The sequence below is a fragment of the Fukomys damarensis genome, unplaced genomic scaffold, assembly GCF_012274545.1.
Source record: "Fukomys damarensis isolate Sample0158 unplaced genomic scaffold, DMR_v1.0_HiC HiC_scaffold_30, whole genome shotgun sequence".
NCBI classification, from domain to species: Eukaryota; Metazoa; Chordata; class Mammalia; order Rodentia; family Bathyergidae; genus Fukomys; species Fukomys damarensis.
The window spans coordinates 47,448,074-47,466,667 of NW_022900942.1; the positions used below are offsets into that span (position 1 = coordinate 47,448,074).

General features: G+C 36.6%; 1 protein-coding gene across 2 annotated transcripts in view; it reads left to right on the forward strand.

The window, feature by feature from the left end:
* Positions 1 to 12,731, forward strand: part of Slc39a6 (solute carrier family 39 member 6) — a 28,573-nt gene extending 15,842 nt beyond the window's left edge. For both annotated transcript variants that reach the window (XM_010638038.3, XM_033757515.1), the window contains exons 6-10: positions 2,793 to 2,898; positions 4,722 to 5,099; positions 6,807 to 6,887; positions 11,084 to 11,274; positions 12,172 to 12,731. In XM_010638038.3, coding sequence (XP_010636340.1) covers positions 2,793 to 2,898; positions 4,722 to 5,099; positions 6,807 to 6,887; positions 11,084 to 11,274; positions 12,172 to 12,324 — 909 coding nt within the window. In that variant the 3' untranslated portion in view covers positions 12,325 to 12,731. The remainder of the gene's footprint in view (positions 1 to 2,792; positions 2,899 to 4,721; positions 5,100 to 6,806; positions 6,888 to 11,083; positions 11,275 to 12,171) is intronic.
* Positions 12,732 to 18,594: the final 5,863 nt, after the last annotated feature.

Consider the following 18,594-nt stretch of genomic DNA (forward strand, 5'->3'; position numbering starts at 1 on the left):
TCACAGGTCTTGTGAGTCTGATGGGCTTTCCTTTATAAGATATTTATTTCTTTTCTCTAACAGCTTTTAATACTGTTTTTATTTTGAATTTCTGGAATCTTGACTATTAGATGCATTTCTGTAGTTTTTTGTTTTTTTTTTTTTTTGAGATCGTTTTCTTTTATGACTTGAAATACTTCACTCCAAGTGCTCCTTGACTTGAGCGTTTGTGTTCACAGGTCTGCTGTGAGTCTGATGGGCTTTCCTTTATAAGATATTTATTTCTTTTCTCTAACAGCTTTTAATACTGTTTTTATTTTGAATTTCTGGAATCTTGACTATTAGATGCATTTCTGTAGTTTTTTGTTTTTTTTTATCATGGCTAATTGGAGTTCTTTATGCCTCACTTATCTGTATGTCAAATTCTTTTTCCATGCTTGGGAAATTTCCTGCCATTACTTCTGTGAACATGTATTTTATGTTGTTTGTGCTGTCTCTTGCTTTTTCAATGACTTTAATCAGTCTTATGTTCTATCATCTAGCAACTGTTGATTGATTTTTCGGGGTCCCTTGCTGTTTTTAAGAAATTTTTATTTTCATGAGCACTAACTGCAGTCCTGTCCTCTGTATCTGATATTCTGTCCTTACATTGACTCATTTTACTGTTTATATTTTCAATAGAATTTTTAATCTCAGGATTTCTGTTTGCTGGATTCCATTTCTTTCCTATGTTGGGCATTCATGGTTTCTATTGTTTTCCTAAACTAATTTTTTTAATCTGTCCTAGAGTCAGTAGCCATCTCTTTCATTATGGTCACCATTTCTTTAGTTATCTGAGAGATTACTTTTGGTTTGCTTTTCTAGAGCCTCATTCATCTACTTTGTTACTTCCACTGTTCCACTTCAAAGAGTCTAGGTGGGTGGCTTTTTAAATTGCTCCACCTCATTGCTCCCCATTGCCTTTGGTGAGCTGGAAGTTGGTCTGCATCTTATTTAAGTGTCTTCTCATTTTATACACACATATTTTTGTTTGTTTGTTTTGTTTCATTTTTGTTTAAATCCAGGGTTGCTTGTGATTTGCTTCTGGCAGGTAGCTTTATTAGTAGTATTTAGAACCTTAGGAAAAGACTACTCAGATATCTTCCTTGTATAGCTGGCTTTTAGATTTTGAGTCTGTTGTAAGATCCTACCTCTTCAATTTATTGGGGATGATAAGTTGCTGCCTTTTTGGCCTAGCTCTTGTTACTAGCCTATAGTATTGTTTATGACTTTAGGCAATCTCAGTTTTGAACATACCAGGAAGAACAATTATGTTACCTTGGCTAAAGACGTACAATCAGCAATAATGGTAGTATGAAACAGCCTAGAGAGTGACAAACTGTAGTAACTATTAATTTGCCACTTTTAACCATATGAACTATATTAATGGTTATATAACAAAATCTAAAAGAAACCAGAAAATTATAAAATTGCATACAGTAAATATGCCCTCAAAATGGCAATTTTGCCCTCAGGGGAGAAAACTTAAAGAGGGAAAATAGAGAAATAAAAGAAGAGGAAGAGATTAGAAGCAAGGCTGGAGGACGAAGGAAGATTATGCAAGCTTACAGAAACTGGTGAAGAAGACAGGAGGGAAAGAGAGAAGGAAGAAATAAAAACAGAACAACAAGAAAATAAGGAAGATGTTCACACTTACAGAAAAATAAGAACAAACAAGAATAAAACAAAACAAAAAACAAGAAAAGAAAAAAATGAAGACTAAAATGTCCACTTACGGGCATGTCTTGTCCGTCACTAATAGACAGAGTGGGCAGACAGAGCCCAGATCTGTGTTGATTCACCCCAACATGCCAGATATCAATTTACAGTAGGTTAGTGGATAACCCCAGCAAGCCTGAACCTTTAGTTCCCTGAAGTTTAGGCTGGTTTCTGGCTATGAGGCTGGAATCTGATTTGTTCAGCTTGCAATATTCTGTGTTCCTCCTGCTGGCTTGAACTCAGCTCCCTCTGCCTTGAATTCTGTTGTGCCTCATCCCAACACGACACTGTGATGAGCCAGCCCATCACAGAGCTGCTCTGAGTTCTGAGCTCAGTTGGTCTCTGTCCAAGATGACTACCAGCCAATAATCACCCTGTCCTGGGGAAAGTCTGAACCAGAATAACTCACCAGCCATTGCAATCCACTGTGTCCACTAGTGCATTTCTCTATGAAGTCCTCTGGGGTCAGTAGTCACCTTACGGGTTCAAGCTGCCCCTCCCATGTAGTGAGTTAGGGTTTGAAGAGAAAGCACCACTTGCATCCTCCTTCTACATTGAGGTCTCTTTCTTCACCTTTCCCCATAGGCTTCAATTCTCACTTCCGATCCTTTCTGGGTCCTAGGAACCCATTTCTGTCCTTCTCTTCCTCACATTGCTATATTCTAGCATCTGGACACCAAATCTTGGAGAAGCTGTTTCTCTGCTGTTTACCACTCCGCCATCTTCCACCAAGTCCAAGAAACTAGCTTCCAGGGGACACTTTGCTGCTTGCCTAAGAACACATGGTAGATGACCTAGTGGGACATTCAAGAAGATGAATGTGTGACTTTTTGTATCTCATAGTATAGAGGCATTTTTTACCCTTATGACAGTTACTCTGCCTAAAATTCACTACTAGTACTATGAAAATAAATACAAGCCCTGCCCTTGCCTGGCTTTTATTCCAATAGACATCTATTCTATTGACTTTTTCTGTTTTGCTTACCTGCTTAATTACAGCTACACACATGAGCAAATCAACTATTTCAAAGTACTGCTTTCTCTTGCTATTTTAGAATCAGAAAAAGCCTGAAAATGATGATGACATGGATATTAAGAAGCAGTTGTCCAAGTATGAGTCTCAACTTTCAACAAATGAGGAGAAAGTAGATGCAGATGACCGTAAGTTCCTATGAGTGAGTCTGAGGGCTGGAGGGAAGCTCTTTGTGATTTGTAGCAATGGGAACTATTTGGAAGAGATGGGCCATGTTGTTTTGATTTTTTTCTTTTAAATGTCTCATACTTTTACCAAAAAAGTCAATGATTAGGGCATTTCTATGTGTATTTATGTTTCTTTCTTTTTCTACATTTTTACGGGGAGTTGCTGTGATTGAACCCAGGGTCTCATATGTGCTGAGCATGGCTGTACCACCTTCATCCCCTGTAATTTTTTTGTTTATGTTTTGGTTTGTATTTTGAGGCCAGTGTTGCTAAGTAGCCCAGAGTGGCCTTGAACTTGAAGCAATCTTCCTGTCTCAGCCTCCTGAGTGCTGGGATTACAGGTATGCACCACAATGCCCAGTCCTGTATTTTTTTTTCCTCCCTCACTGTTCATTGTGCTTCAGCCTTATGGCCTTTCTTTCTGTGAGCACACAGTTTGTCTCTGACCCTTGCATTCACTATTCCTTCTGCCTGGAATGCTTTTCAGGTTTTCACATAAATTCCTTCTCCTATTCTTTAGGTCTCAAGTCAGATACATTCTCCTAAGATGCCTTCTCTGATCATTCAAATGCAACAGGTTTTGTGGTTACTCCTTCATATTAATTACCCTTTTCTAGTTGGTACTGGTGCCTCAGATTACCTTGTTTGTACATGTGCTTGCTTACTAAGTGGGGCTCTGTCCCAATAGGTATTTTAAGTTTCTTGTCAGCAATATTTTATTGTGCTGCATTCCATCCCCAGGATAGACTATAAAGCCCCCTATAGTTTAGGTGCTTCTTGGATAGTTGTCTACCTAGAAGGTTTCCTGTTTACCTTACATTTTCCAATATGCTGTTTTTCTCTAAAGAGTGAGTAAAATGCCTTACCACTCCTCCTCCAGCTACTCTTCTTCCTCCTCTTTTTTTAAGAAATAGGGTGTCACAAAGCAGTCCAGGTCTACCTCAAACTCACTGTATAGCCCAGGCTGGCCTCAAATTCTCCATCCTCCTGTCTCAATCTTTTGAGTGCTGCAATTATAAGTGTGCACCACCATACCTGACTTCACTCATACTGCATCTTTTCCCTCTTCAACTTTTTGAATGGACTTCAGGGGAGGAAATAGTGGCTTGAGAATTGGACCACAGGGACTTTCTTGCTCCCAAGAAAGTTGGTAATAGCATAAGACAAAGAAGTAACAACTTTATTGTGGAAAGTTTACTTTTTCTTCACTAAATAGATAATAAGTGCTTCTTGGTGATGATGAAATAATTTAAATTATTCTTTCTTGAATTTAATCCTCCAGAAAAGAAGTCACATGACAGAATTATTCAAGTTTTTTGTTTTCAGTTTTTGGTATTTTCCTAAATAAATATGTAGCATAATATTTTTAAGAGTAAGCATATGGTTCTTCTATGGTCAAAATAACTCATCCTTTAAAATATAGAGAAATTTCCAGGGATTTAGCTCATTGGTGCTGCTGCCTGCCTTGTAAGCACAAGGTCCCATGTTCTATCCCTCGTACAAAAAATAAATAAATAAAATATAGAGAAATAGAAGAAATGAAAGGAAAATCAGTAGGATAGTTACTGAAAGTGGGGCCATTCCTAATATGTGAGATCATTCAGTATCTAAAATTCACTAAAACCTATTGGTCTTCTTCAACAGTACTGTAATGTTTACTTCTGCCAGTGTAGAGATTAACATACTGTAAGGTCATTTATTACTTTTTGTCTGGTAATATATCACACATGTCCAAATACATTAACCAAGTCTTCTGACTTCATGTCCTTTGTGTTTATTCTTAGGAACTGAAGGGTATTTACGGGCAGATTCACAAGAGCCCTCCCACTTCGATTCTCAGCAGCCAGCAATCTTGGAAGAAGAAGAGGTCATGATAGCTCATGCCCATCCACAGGAAGTCTACAATGAATACGTACCCAGAGGGTGCAAGAACAAATGCCATTCACATTTCCATGATACACTGGGCCAGTCAGATGACCTCATTCACCACCATCACGACTACCATCATATTCTGCATCACCACCACCACCAGAACCACCACCCACACAGTCATAGTCAGCGCTACTCTCGGGAGGAGCTGAAAGATGCTGGCATTGCCACTTTGGCTTGGATGGTGATAATGGGTGACGGTCTACACAACTTCAGTGATGGCCTAGCAATTGGTATATATCTGTATTTTTGTTCTTTGTTGTTTGACTTAGAGATCATATTAAATACCCACTCATATTTTACAAAAGAATGAGCTCATTTATCATAGGTAAAGATTTTAGTGACTAAAGTCACTAAAAATATTATTTCTTTGGCTACTTTTACAAAGTGGTGTTCAATGAATGTTAGAGGTAATTAACTGCTAGGAACTGTGCCTAGCCTGTTACATAAATTCTAACTATCAAGTAGTGCTTCATTTGCAGTGCCTTAAGATTAGTCTTGAACTTGCATGAACACGTGTGTTTTTTCCACACTCTATTGAATTTCTCTTATCAATAATATAAACTATGTTTACTAAGGTAAAGTTTTTTCCTTTTTTCTGTTTTTCCATGTTGTATTAGGGATGAAACCCCAAGGGACACTACCATTGATTTACACCACTAGCCCTTTTTTATTTTTGTTTTGAGACATGGTCTCACTAAGTTGCCCAGGCTGCCCTGCATCCGTCTCCCATTAGGTGGGATTATTGGTGTGTGCCACGTTTGGCTCTGTCATCTTTTTTTTTTTTTATGCTAAAGGAATTTTCATATATTTGATAAATCCAGTTAGTGGTCTTTACCCAAAGAATTAGAATTTTTATAACAAATTGTTATGCCACAATTCAGAGATAATAAAACACAATGATTGATTAGTCATTTAGTTCTGGAAGAAACCATGGAAGTAATTAAAAATTAAGCAGCTGAGGACTGGAAAAGTGACAAAGAGGCAGTGCTCTTTTATAGCCAGGCCTGGATTCCCCAAAAGTCTGTTGCTGTTCCTTCTGCACTATATTGTGTAGATCATAGCCATCAAAGGGAAAATAATGTCTAAACACACGGTCTTAGTCGATAATTGATCAGTTTTTTAAAGTGGGAATGTGGGACAGCTATTTGTCCTTAAAAGGTAGTGAAAGAATAAATGTAAATAATTCTAACAACATAGTAAATTTCTGAGACCATGAAACATACATACTCTTAACTATAGAATATTTTTTCTAAACATTTTAAATCAGTTTACATGATATTCTTTCTTTTTCTTTATTTTTCCTCCTCCTCATCCTCTTCCTCTTCCCCTCCTCCCCCCTCCTTCTCCTCCTTCTCCTTTCTCCTCCTTCTTCATCTCCTTCTTCTTATCCTCCTCCTCCTCCTCCTGTCGAACTCAGGGCATTGTGTTTGCACCACTGAGCTACATCCCTGTCTCCAAAATGATATTCTTGAATAAGCGTTTTATGTGGTAGCAGTTACTTCCCAAGTTTTAGATCTTCTACTCACTCTAAGGTGTAGTTGAATTTTCCCTTCTCTGTTGTACCTGCCTGTGCTCTGAAAAATTTAGACCTAATGGGATGTAATCTGTGATTTCCTATAAAGAAAATAAGAGCTGGATTGAGAAGTTTGTGTTTATTCACAGCCAAAATATAGTTTCTTTACCTTATTTTGTGTACCATTATTGAAAAATACCCCTGTAATTCCATCACTCAGAGAGTGAGGCAAGTGGATTCTAAGTTTAAGCTCAGCCTGTGCAATTTAGCAACTTAGCAAAACCTGGTCTCAAAATAAAAAATGAAAACTGGGCTGAGATTATAATTCAGAATGAAAGCTCTGGGTTCAGTCCCTAATACCCCCTGCTCCACAAAAAAGAAAATAAAATAATGTGTCTAAATTTTTTCTGGTTGATTTTTACAGGTGCTGCTTTCACTGAAGGCTTATCAAGTGGGCTAAGTACTTCTGTTGCTGTGTTCTGTCATGAGTTGCCTCATGAATTGGGTAAGAGAGCCATATAAATTTGCATATGAGCAAAATATCCTGATGTCACTGCTTTTTCCTAGTGAGCATTCTAGCAAGCATTTTTGTAACTTCCATCCCTTTTCATGAGTCTGAGGACCAACCTGACTTTCTTTCCTTACTGGAAAAAATTCTTTTTTTCTTTTTCTCTTTTTTTTAAGTTGGTTGGGTGATTTTTTATCTTTTTTATTTTTATTTATTTTATTTATTTAAGAAATTTTTTGAGACAGGGTCATGCTTCGTATTTCAGATTGGCCTTGAACTGACTATGTAGCCTAGGCTGCCCAGAACTTGCAATAGTCTTCCTGCTCAGCCTCCTGAGTGCTGGCATTTTAGGCATGCAGTATCATGCCCAGCTCCACTAGAATTCTAGCCTAACAAGTACATAGTTGCCACTCAAAACTCAATGGTCTTCCTGTACACAGTAACAGACTCACTGAGAGAGAAATTAGAGAACAGTCCCTTTCACAATAGCATCCCAAAAAATGAAATACCTAGGAATCAATCTAATGAAGGAAGTAAAAGACTTCTACATTAAAAACTACAATATTCTGGAAAAGGAGATGGAAGAGGATATCAGAAAATGGAAAGATACCCCTTGTTCTTGGATAGGAAGAATCTATATAGTGAAAATGGCCATACTTCCAAAATTGTTATGTAGATTTAGTGCAATCCCAATCAAAATCCCAATGGCATAGAATTAGAAAAAAATAATCCTAACATTCATTTGAAACCAGAAGAGACCTAGAATAGCAAAGGCAATTCTGGGCAGCAAAGGCAAGGTAGAGGGTATCACAAACCTTGACTTGAAATTATACTACAAAGCTACTGTGATAAAGAACATGCTACTGGCAAAAGAACAGACCTGAGGATCAGTGGAACAAGCTAGAAGATGCAGAAACAACTCCAGAAATACTCGACAACCTAATCTTTGACAAAGGAGCCAAACATGTTCACTGGAAGAAAGATTAGCCTCTAATAAGTGGTGCAGAAAAACTGTCTTTCCACATGCCAGAGATTGAAACTAGACCCTTATCTTTCTTTCGTTTGTTTTTGGTGCCAGGGATTGTTGCACTTTCAAGGCAGGCGGTAGCACCACTGAGCTAAACCCCCAACCCAGACACTTACCTTTCCCAACACACTAACCTAACCAGTGTATCAAAGATCTAAATATTAAAATAAAACACTAAATCTACTGGAAGCGAAAATAGGTAGAACTCTTGAAGATTTAGGTGTAGGCAAAGACTTCATGAGCAAAACCCAGACCATACACAAAATACTACAAAGAGTCGTCAACTGGGAGCTCATCTTACTAAAAAGCTTTTGCACAGCAAGAGAAATGACCAACAAGAGTGAAGAGATGGGTTGGGGATTTAGCTCAATGGTCCTGCGCCTACCTCGCAGATGCCAGGTCCCAAGTTAAATCCCAGGTGCTGAAAAAAAAAAAGTGAAGAGACAACCCACAGCGTGAGGAAAATTTTTACCAGCCATTTATCAGAGAAAGGACTATTATCTAGAATATATAAAGAACTAAAAAAAATCAGCCTCCTCAAATTTAAAGACCCAATCCAAAAATGAGCATCTGAAATGAAACGACACTTTTCATATGAATTAGAAACAGCACATAAATATATGAACAAATGATCAACATTTCACTGGTCATTTGTAAAATGCAAATTAAAACAACACTGAGATTCCATCTCCATAAAGGATGACTGCTATCAAGAAATCAACCAATAACATGTGGGAGGAGCTGTGGGGAAAAAGGAACTCTTCTCTACTGCTGGTGGGAGTGTAGACTGGAACAAACACTGTGGAAATCAATGTGAAGATTTCTCCAAAAAAACTAAAACTAGAGGTTCCATTTGACCCAGTTATTCCTCTACGTGGTATCTTCCTGGAAGAATTAAAAGCGTCCTACCACAGCGGTATGTGCACACCCATCTTTATAGAGGCACAGTTTGTAATAGCTAAATCCTGGAAACAGTTCAGGTGACCATCAGCTGACAAATGGATACAGAAGATGTGGTATTTTTATACAGTGGAATCCTGTTTGCCATAAAAAGAATGAGCTTCAGACATTTATAGTTCAGTGGATGAACCTTGAGACCATAGTCTTAAGTGAAATAAATCAGACACATATGTTTAAGTACCACATTCTGTGGTATGAGAAACCGAAAGTGGAAATAAGTACTAAAATGTATAATAGATATTGGGGAAAGGGGAAGGAAATGCTCAAATAGGAAGGGGAATGAGGGAGGAGTGAGGGAGAAAGGAAGGAAGGGACAAGAAAAAAAGTGAAAATAGAAGGAAAAAATAGAAATAACACCTGTATACATCGGGAGGGGAGGGAGTTTTTTGTTTGTTTGTTTGTTTGTATTTGTACCGGGGATCAAACTTGGGTCCTTGGGCAGGCAGCAGAACCACTGAGCTAAATCCCCTAGGGAGTTTTAAGAAAAGGGTGGAATGGGATAAAAAATTTTATCTTGTAAAAATCTCATAATCTAGCTGGTCTTGGTGGCACACTCCTGTAATCCCAGCACTTGGGAGGCTGAGGCAGGAGGATCACTGTGATTTTGAGACCAGCCTGGGCTACATAGTGAGTTCCAGATCAGTCTCAACTACATAGTGAGACCCTGTCTCAAAAAAACAAAAACAAACAAAAAAATTTCATAATCTTAAGTGCTAAAAAAATTTTGTTTTTAGTACGTAGTTGCCTGTGTGGTGTTGCCAAAGAAGTACTTGGCTCCCTGTGTCATCTTTCCCTATTAAGTATCTTTTTATGCCATACTGGTAACATGAGTAATTATCTTCATACACTATGAATAAGGCTGCAGCATATAAAGAAATTATCTTTATAAACGGCCAAAAATTGGGAAAAATGATTCTCTTAGAGCTGAAAAAAAGGGGAATTGATGAGTTGTATCTTGATATATTCTCCTGTCCCTAGGAATTGGAACCTTCTGTGGTTGTTATACATCCCAGTTCATGTCCTGGTTTTTCTCCTTATGGACACATATTTGTTCACATACATCCTAATACAATTTTCACTTTTTTTTTCCTGGACCCTGTCTCAAAAACAAAAACAAACAAAAAAATTTCATAATCTTAAGTGCTAAAAAAATTTTGTTTTTAGTACGTAGTTGCCTGTGTGGTGTTGCCAAAGAAGTACTTGGCTCCCTGTGTCATCTTTCCCTATTAAGTATCTTTTTATGCCATACTGGTAACATGAGTAATTATCTTCATACACTATGAATAAGGCTGCAGCATATAAAGAAATTATCTTTATAAACGGCCAAAAATTGGGAAAAATGATTCTCTTAGAGCTGAAAAAAAGGGGAATTGATGAGTTGTATCTTGATATATTCTCCTGTCCCTAGGAATTGGAACCTTCTGTGGTTGTTATACATCCCAGTTCATGTCCTGGTTTTTCTCCTTATGGACACATATTTGTTCACATACATCCTAATACAATTTTCACTTTTTTTTTCCTGGAATTCGGGTTGGATCCATGGTTTTCTACTACTGAGCTATATTCCCACCACTTTTTAAATTTTTATTTTGAGACAAAATGTTGCTCACTTGCCCAAGCTGACCTCAAAATTCAAGTATTTCTGCCTCTGTCTAGTAGCTGGGATTACAGGTGTGTGCTCAGCTCCATTTTCTCTTTTGTTCCCTACAGTGTGTTTAGCCATTCAGAAGGCCTCTCTTCTGCCTGCTTGGTACTTGTAGACTTCAATATCTCATTTGTTTTCCACATTCAAGATACCTCAAAACCAAAAAGCCTATCAATCATTTTTATCTTCATTTACCTTTTTCTGCTTATAACTGTAATGTCATGTTCATTAGTTCTTAATTATATTTCACTTTTACATTTGCTAATCATTTCATGTGTGTTCTTTACCTTCCCTTTCTCAAGGAATTACAGGCTCCTTGAAGACAGTACAAGAGTACTGTACTAAATTTGTGGTATTCATCAGTCAGTGACAAAGTATAAGCCCTAAGAAAATGTTTGATACAAGAGGTTTTGGTTTATAGAGCTGTTAGAATTACCTATCTTGAGCAACATTGGTGTAACCCTGGGTTGGTTTCTTTTTTCCTCAAAAGTAAGAAGACTCTTGGATAAGTATCTTAAACATGATTTTTCAGTTACTTTATTTCTTTGTTTTCTGTTTAAGGTGACTTTGCGGTCTTACTGAAGGCTGGCATGACTGTTAAGCAGGCTGTGCTTTATAATGCATTGTCAGCCATGCTGGCCTATCTTGGAATGGCAACAGGAATTTTCATTGGGCATTATGCTGAAAATGTTTCCATGTGGATATTTGCACTTACTGCTGGCTTATTCATGTATGTCGCTCTGGTTGATATGGTAAGTTTTTAAGAAGTCAGACGTCACTGATTGAAAAGAAATATTTAGTAAAATTCATTTAAGAAAAGGTTTTAATTTAAATGCAAGTGATGAGAAGTGATTCTAAATGGAAAAGGTAGCATATAAAAATATAGCTCCTGCCAGGTGTAGTGGCTCTTGCCCATAATCCCAGCACTTGGGAGGCTGAGGGACGAAGATTGCTATGTGTTCAAGGCCAGCTTGGGCTACATAGTGAGTTCAAGGCCAGCCTAAACTGTATAGTGAGAGCCTGTCTAAAAAGAAAAAACAAAAACCTCCCTTGCTTTAGTTTTTTTGATTTTTGGTCATATGCACACCTTTATCCTGCCTACAGTGCACCAGGACACATAGATAACTACTCTCCTCTGACATATCTTTTTAGAGAATTTTTTGTAGTAATAAGGCTCTGAATTGTATGCAGATTGGAAGGAAACCTAGCAGGAACCATTTATTGTTGGCATGCTATGTGTACTTCAAAATGCTGGATGTATCCTTATTAATGGATGAGTTTAACCTTTTGTCACCAACATTCTCAAAACAATCTAAGCCAAATTTATCAATAAAACTGTACTTCATTGAGTATTACTGAAGTGTTCTATTTAGTTCAGAGATGCAGGCTGTAACTAAACCAGGGAAGTCAGTATAGCTTTCCATTTCCGTTTTGGTCTACTTGAGCTAACTGGACTAATACAAATTTTCCTTGTTAAACTCCTAGGAAATGCAGTATAACATTATTTGAGTAGTATGTCTATAGCTATGTTTTAATGAATTGACCCATAATATACCCAACTACAAATTAAGATATATTTTCCTGAAAATTATTCTAAAAATTAAATTGTAGTTCTGAAAACCTAAATGTTACTTTTTTGTTTTTTAAAGGTACCTGAGATGTTACATAATGATGCTAGTGACCATGGATGTAGCCGTTGGGGATATTTCTTTTTACAGAATGCTGGGATACTTTTGGGTTTTGGGATTATGTTACTTATTTCCATATTTGAACATAAAATTGTGTTTCGTATAAATTTCTAATTGGGGTATAAATGCTAGAGTAGCTTTAAAGAATTGCTGTCTATAGTTGAAATGGGTCATAGGGAGATGAGTTTGTATGCTGTGATATACAGCATTTAAAGTTAGTGGATTTTGTGATTTTTGTATTGAATATTGCCATTTGTTACTCTGATAAGGTCAGTTGGTAACATAAAGGTACGTTTTAATATTTAAGTTATTCTATTTCGGAAATACAAGCTATGTGTGTAATTCACCAGTATACCCAGTTTATTGTATAAACAAGATATTTGGCATGACATGTTCTGTATATTTCCGGAAAAATGTCTGTAATACTTTTTGTACTCTAAGTTAATACAGAAATTCTCTCACTGGATCTAGGCCTCTGAAGAACAGTTACTTCTTAAGAACATACACAAAGCTTAAGACACCAGTAAAGCTTACACTGTGTAAGCTAAGGAATAAGGAGGAAAAAAGAATCTGAGAATCAAAGAGGTGTAGATTTCTTATGAAAATCACAAAATTGTTTGTAATATAGAGGGGGAAATCTAGATACAACTTTTAAAAGGCATAAGTAGTATAGAGTGCATTCATAAATACCTTGTCAAGTATTGATGTTCCCGTAAAGACGTAGCACTTTTCATATACATATTAATTTAGTTGTACATTTGATTGTATAATAGCAAAATCTAAGTATGCTTAATGAATTCAAGCAATAGATCACTTGGCCAAGAAAATTGGAATTTGGAAGTATTTGTGTGGAGATGTGCAAGTTGAGTATGGTAAGTATTTGTATCACTAAAAGACTTCACCAAATTATACATCACCAAAAGTTATATTATTGGGTGTTCTGGTTGTCTGGTTTACCAAATACCAGACTGTTAAAGTTTTGAGCTGTGTGAGGACCTTAACACCCATTCTGAGTATATTTGACTTCTTGGATTGAGAAAGTGCTTTGTATCTTATGGTGCTTTAGTGTCATCATTGTAAGCAATTATCCTTTTATATATGGTACTATAGACATACTAGGACCTCTGTGGCATTGTCTAGATGTTTTCTTTCTTACAAAATAAATGCTTCATGTCAAACATCACATTTGTTTGTTTTTTTACCATCTTAACCATTTTAGGAGTTTGAGTCAGTCTGAGTTATTGTGCAACAAATCTCCAGAACTTTTTTATCTTGCAAAATCAAAACTTTATTCCCATTAGCTAACTCCCTGTCGATACCTCACCTCTCACCCTTGACCCCTGGTAAATACCATTCTATATAGTGTTTGTATAAAATTGAAGTATCTTGGGCCAGGGATTTAGCTCAGTGGTGTTGTGCCTGCCTGTCAAGTTCAAGGTCCTGATTTTGAACTCTGGTATCAAAAAACAAAAACAAAACAAAAAAAACACTGAAATGTCTAATTTTGTAAATTACAGGCCAGGTTATAGTATATTAGCTGACTCATTTATATATATATATATTTTTTTTTTAATTGGGTGACCTTATTTGACTTTAAAATTCTCTATCATAAAGGGCAGTTTAAAGAATACTGGTCCACAGTTGTTACCACATGTCTTTAACAGTTTTTTCATTCACCACCTAAAGCCAGAGAACTATTATTAGCCTACATTCTGAAGATAATCAGAAATAATAGACAATACACACTTACTACTTTGTGACCAAAGAGAAACAACAGAGCCAGCATTTCTGTTCCCCAAATCAAGTGATGGGATATGAATGACAAAAAAATTATAGTATGGAGATCCTACAAGGATGATATGAGGCATCTCCTTTCACTGAATGATTATTCTGCTTCAGAAACTGATAGATCTACTATAATAGCATCACAGGTAGATCATTGTATAATGAAGAAATTCTTGTGATAGCTGGAAATGTTCCTCCAGATTGAGCGTAGCAGTGCACAACTGAAATCCCAGCTACTTGGGAAGCCAAGGTGAGAAGATCACAAGTTAGAGCCCAGCCTAGACAACTTAGCAAGACCATGTCTCAAATTTTAAAACTGGGGATCAGTAGGGTACTTCTGGGTTCAGTCCTCAGTAGCACCACCAAAAAACAATTTTTTTTCTGTAGTTTAAACAATACAGAGATACCTTCTCTGTTCATTCTGAAGTCAGGGGTTGGGGGGCTGATATGCTCCCTGACCACCCAAGAAAAGATGAATAGGAACCATGGTTCCCACTCCACTTTGAATCCAGTATTAGGTATGGAAACTTCAAGCAGTTAGTAGTTAGTTCCCATGGCTCTGTAAGAGAATATCGATTAGAGGAAAATGCAGGAGGTATGCAGTATACACTAAATTTAATCTTTGGGGGAGCCTGTCAGACAGAATAAAAGTACAAAGATGTGAAAAGGGTAGATTCAAGCAGTCAAAAGCATTCTATCAACTATCGTATTTAGTGTTAATTTGTAAGTTATCAGTGATTTTCTGTTTTTGGTTTCATTTTCTTTTATGAGTTTTAAATTGTTTTGGTTTTCACAATTTATTGTTTTCTTTCTGTTATGGACTTGTTTCATTTTTAAGTGGAAGCTTACATTATTGATTCAAAATCTTTCTAATATAAATAAATACTATAATTTTCTGTAACTGCTTTAACTGCATCCTACAAATTATGATACATTGCATTTTCATGTTTGGTTCAAAATGAAAAGGATAAGAGAATACTAATACAAAATTGGTGACTTGGATAACATGGATCAATTTCTCAAAAACAACAAGTTGCTGAACTTAACCAAGATGAATAAGCAATGTGAATAGTCTGTAACCATTAAAGAAACTGAATTTATGGTTCAAACATGTGAAAGATAAATTTTAGGTGAAGGTAATTTTATTGGTGAATTCTCAACTGTGATATGAATGATATATCAGTATATGAATGATTTTCTTTATAAATTAGAAGAAAAGGGAATATGTCTCGACTCATTTTATGAAGAAATTATCTTGATATGAAAACCCAACAGCATAAGGAAACTACAGACCAAGGAAAAACACATGATTATATGAATGTAGAAAAAACATTTGCTCATTTGGTAAAAGTTAACTATTTCGGATTGAGAAAAGAAACCTCAGAAAAGTAGCTAACATCATACTGGTTACAAACATGTTTTTCCTCTAAAATAAGATGTAAAGCAAGGAAGTCCACTCATCATTCATTTTCAATGTTATGCTGAAAATCCTACCCAAATAAGGAAAGAATAAAAATGTATACATGTTGGGAAGAAATAAAATCATTGTGATTCACAGTTAACATTATTGTCTACCTAGAAAACCCCAAGGAATGTATTAACCTCATGAAACTACTGAATATAGCCTTGTACAGAACAGGCGGTGGACACAAAAATAAAGCTTCTATTTACAGACAATTGGAAGGTAAAAATTTAAAAGGAAACTCCATTTATAATGGTTTTCCCAAAAAATGTAATTCTTGGATTTAATTTTAGCAAAACGTGCAGGATGTTTATACTGAAAAATTTAAAATGATAAACGAGATGTATCATGATCACTGATTAGAAAGCAACATAATAAATTATTCAATTCAATCAAAATCCTAGCAGAATGTTTTTAGCTAAGACATGCTGTCCCTGGTAAGGATGTGGAGCAACTGAGCTTTTACACATTGTTGGTGGGAATGCAAAACATTTCAACCAGTATGGAAAACAATTTGGTATTTTCTCACGAAGGTAGACATGGACTACCTACATTATGACCCAGCAATCTTCTACTGTGTATTTACCCTAGAGTAATTAAAACTTGTGTTTACACAGAAACAGTTCTATTCATAATCATCAGAAACTGGAAACCATGCAAATGTGCTTCAACAGTTAAATGGAAAAGCAATACTTTGGTAAACGGTAACTGTAAGCAATACTACTGAGTATTAGAAACAGTGAACTATGGATAAAAGCAACAATTTCCATGACAGTCACAGTCATGTTAGTAAGTGAAAGAAAGTAGATTCAAAAGGTTGCACATTGGAAGTTTCCACTTACACAATATTCTAGAAGAGATAATTTGTTAGGAAGAACAGATTAATGGTTTCTTGGAATTCATGCTGAGGGCCATGTGAGTATAGTAAGTAACGCATGAAATGTTTTGGGGGTCAGTGGAACCATCCTATATGCTGGTTTTGGTGGTGCTTATACAAATGGCTTCATCTATTAAAACTTACTAGAACCCTCAGGAAGGAAGATTGCAAGGTCAAGCTCAGCAAGGACAACTTAGACCATCTCCAAAAGGGCTAAGGATGGGGCCAAGGATTTAGCTCAATGGTGTTGCTGCCTGCTTCAAAAGCACAAGGACCTAAGTTCGAGTTTGACTCCCAGTACCAAAAGAAAAGGGCTAGGGATTTAGCTCGGTAGGAGAACACCCCTGGATTCAAGTCTTAATGCCCAGATTAAAAAAAAAATTGTAGAAATCTATGATAAAGTAAAATTTCCTGTTTATTAAACTTTAAAGAGGATGCCATAGATTTTCTCCCTTGATTTAATTGTATAATTTGTAACATCAAGTACTTTATACATAGAGAATTTTGGAAGGATGCAGTCAAGTGGGAGTCAAGTTTAGTGTTCTTTATAAATTTCTCTACTTTTTTTAAACCTTATTTGGCAAGTATATAATGAAATTTAATTAGTCATTTTTTACATACACAGTTCAGCGACATTAAATACCTCAACATTATTGTGCATCTATCACCACCATCCACATTCAGAACTTCTGCATCACACCTTAAATAATAATTTCATTCCACTTTTCCCCAATCCCTGGCAAACATCATTCTACTTTGTCTCTATGAATTTGATGATTTTAAGTACCTCAAGGACGCACAATATTTGTCGTTTTGTGACTGGCTTGTTTCATAATGTCACCAAAATTCATTCATCTATGTTGTAGTACATATCAAAATATCATTCCTTTTTAAAGCTTTAATATTCTATTGAGAGTATATAACACTTTTTCTTTCGGGCCAGGGTCTCACTATATAGTTCAGCTGGCCTTAAGCTATGTAGCCCAGGCTGGCCTGAAACTCGTCCTAAGCCTCCCAAGTGCTGAGATGGCAGGCATGTGCCACCACGCCCAGCGACACATTTAGGCTGTATTTAAACAGGTGCAGCAAGCCCAATTTAATGGGACTAACCTGCCACCTTGTGGAATCTCATTGCAACTTCAAATTTTACAAATTGAGAGAATGACCGATTTAGAAATTAATGCCACCTGATTCAACTATTAGCTTTTTTTTTAATAACAAAGGACTAGTTTCATTTAACATAGTTATGCAAGATCTATATGAAGAGAACTTCAAATGTTGCCTATGGACCCAAAGATTTAAGTAATTGTAAGCATATTTTCTCATTCCTGAATACAAGGAATGGATTGCAAACATAATTTTTTTCCCAATAAAGCTGAGATTTAAACCCAGGGCCTTCACCTGGCAATTTTGTATTTTTTTTACTTGGAGACAGAGTACCACTAAGTTGCTAAATTGCCCAGGCTAGGCCCAATCTTAGGACCCTTTCTGCCTCAGCTTCCCAGAGTGCTGGGACTACTGGCATGTGCCACTACATCCAGCTTACAGACATGAATTAACTGGTCATGAGAAAAGATGCAGATGAATTTTCATCATGTCAACTGTTACATATTGAAGATTTTTAATATAAGAAAAAAGCCAATTATAATTGCGTACAACATGGATGAATCCTGAAAACATGCTGAGTGAAATAAATCAGACACAAAAAAACAAAAATTGTAGTTGCCCTTTTTTATTCAATAAAACCTTAGTTCAGTCGTTCTGTCACCTCCCTTGCAAGGACCCGAGTTTGATCCCCTGTACCACCCCCCCAACCCCCCCCAAAAAATACCTAGGAAATAGGCACAGCAGAGAATATACAGTAAGTCAGTCACAGGGTTTTCTCCACTTAATTATATTCCTATGGTCAACCTTGAGCCAATCAGAGCACAGAACTCCTGCCATATTTGTATCCTTCTGAAGCTCTTGTTACCACTTTCCCAGCTGAGTTAATGTCCCCATCTTTCTTCTGTGCCACAGAGCAGTGGTGCCAAACCTATGGCATATGTGCTGCCATGTACATGCAGAACCCTCTCTCTTGGCATGCAAGCAAGTTCACCCAGAAGCCAAGCATTGGATAACAGGGTTTTTGTGGGGTTTTATTTTCAAAATTAAAAACACAGTATTCAGGTTTACTTGTAGTGTTGGCCCTTTGCAACAAATAAGTGGGTTTTGGGTTGCATTTTGGGCCCTGAATCTCTAAAAGGTTTGCCATCAGTGG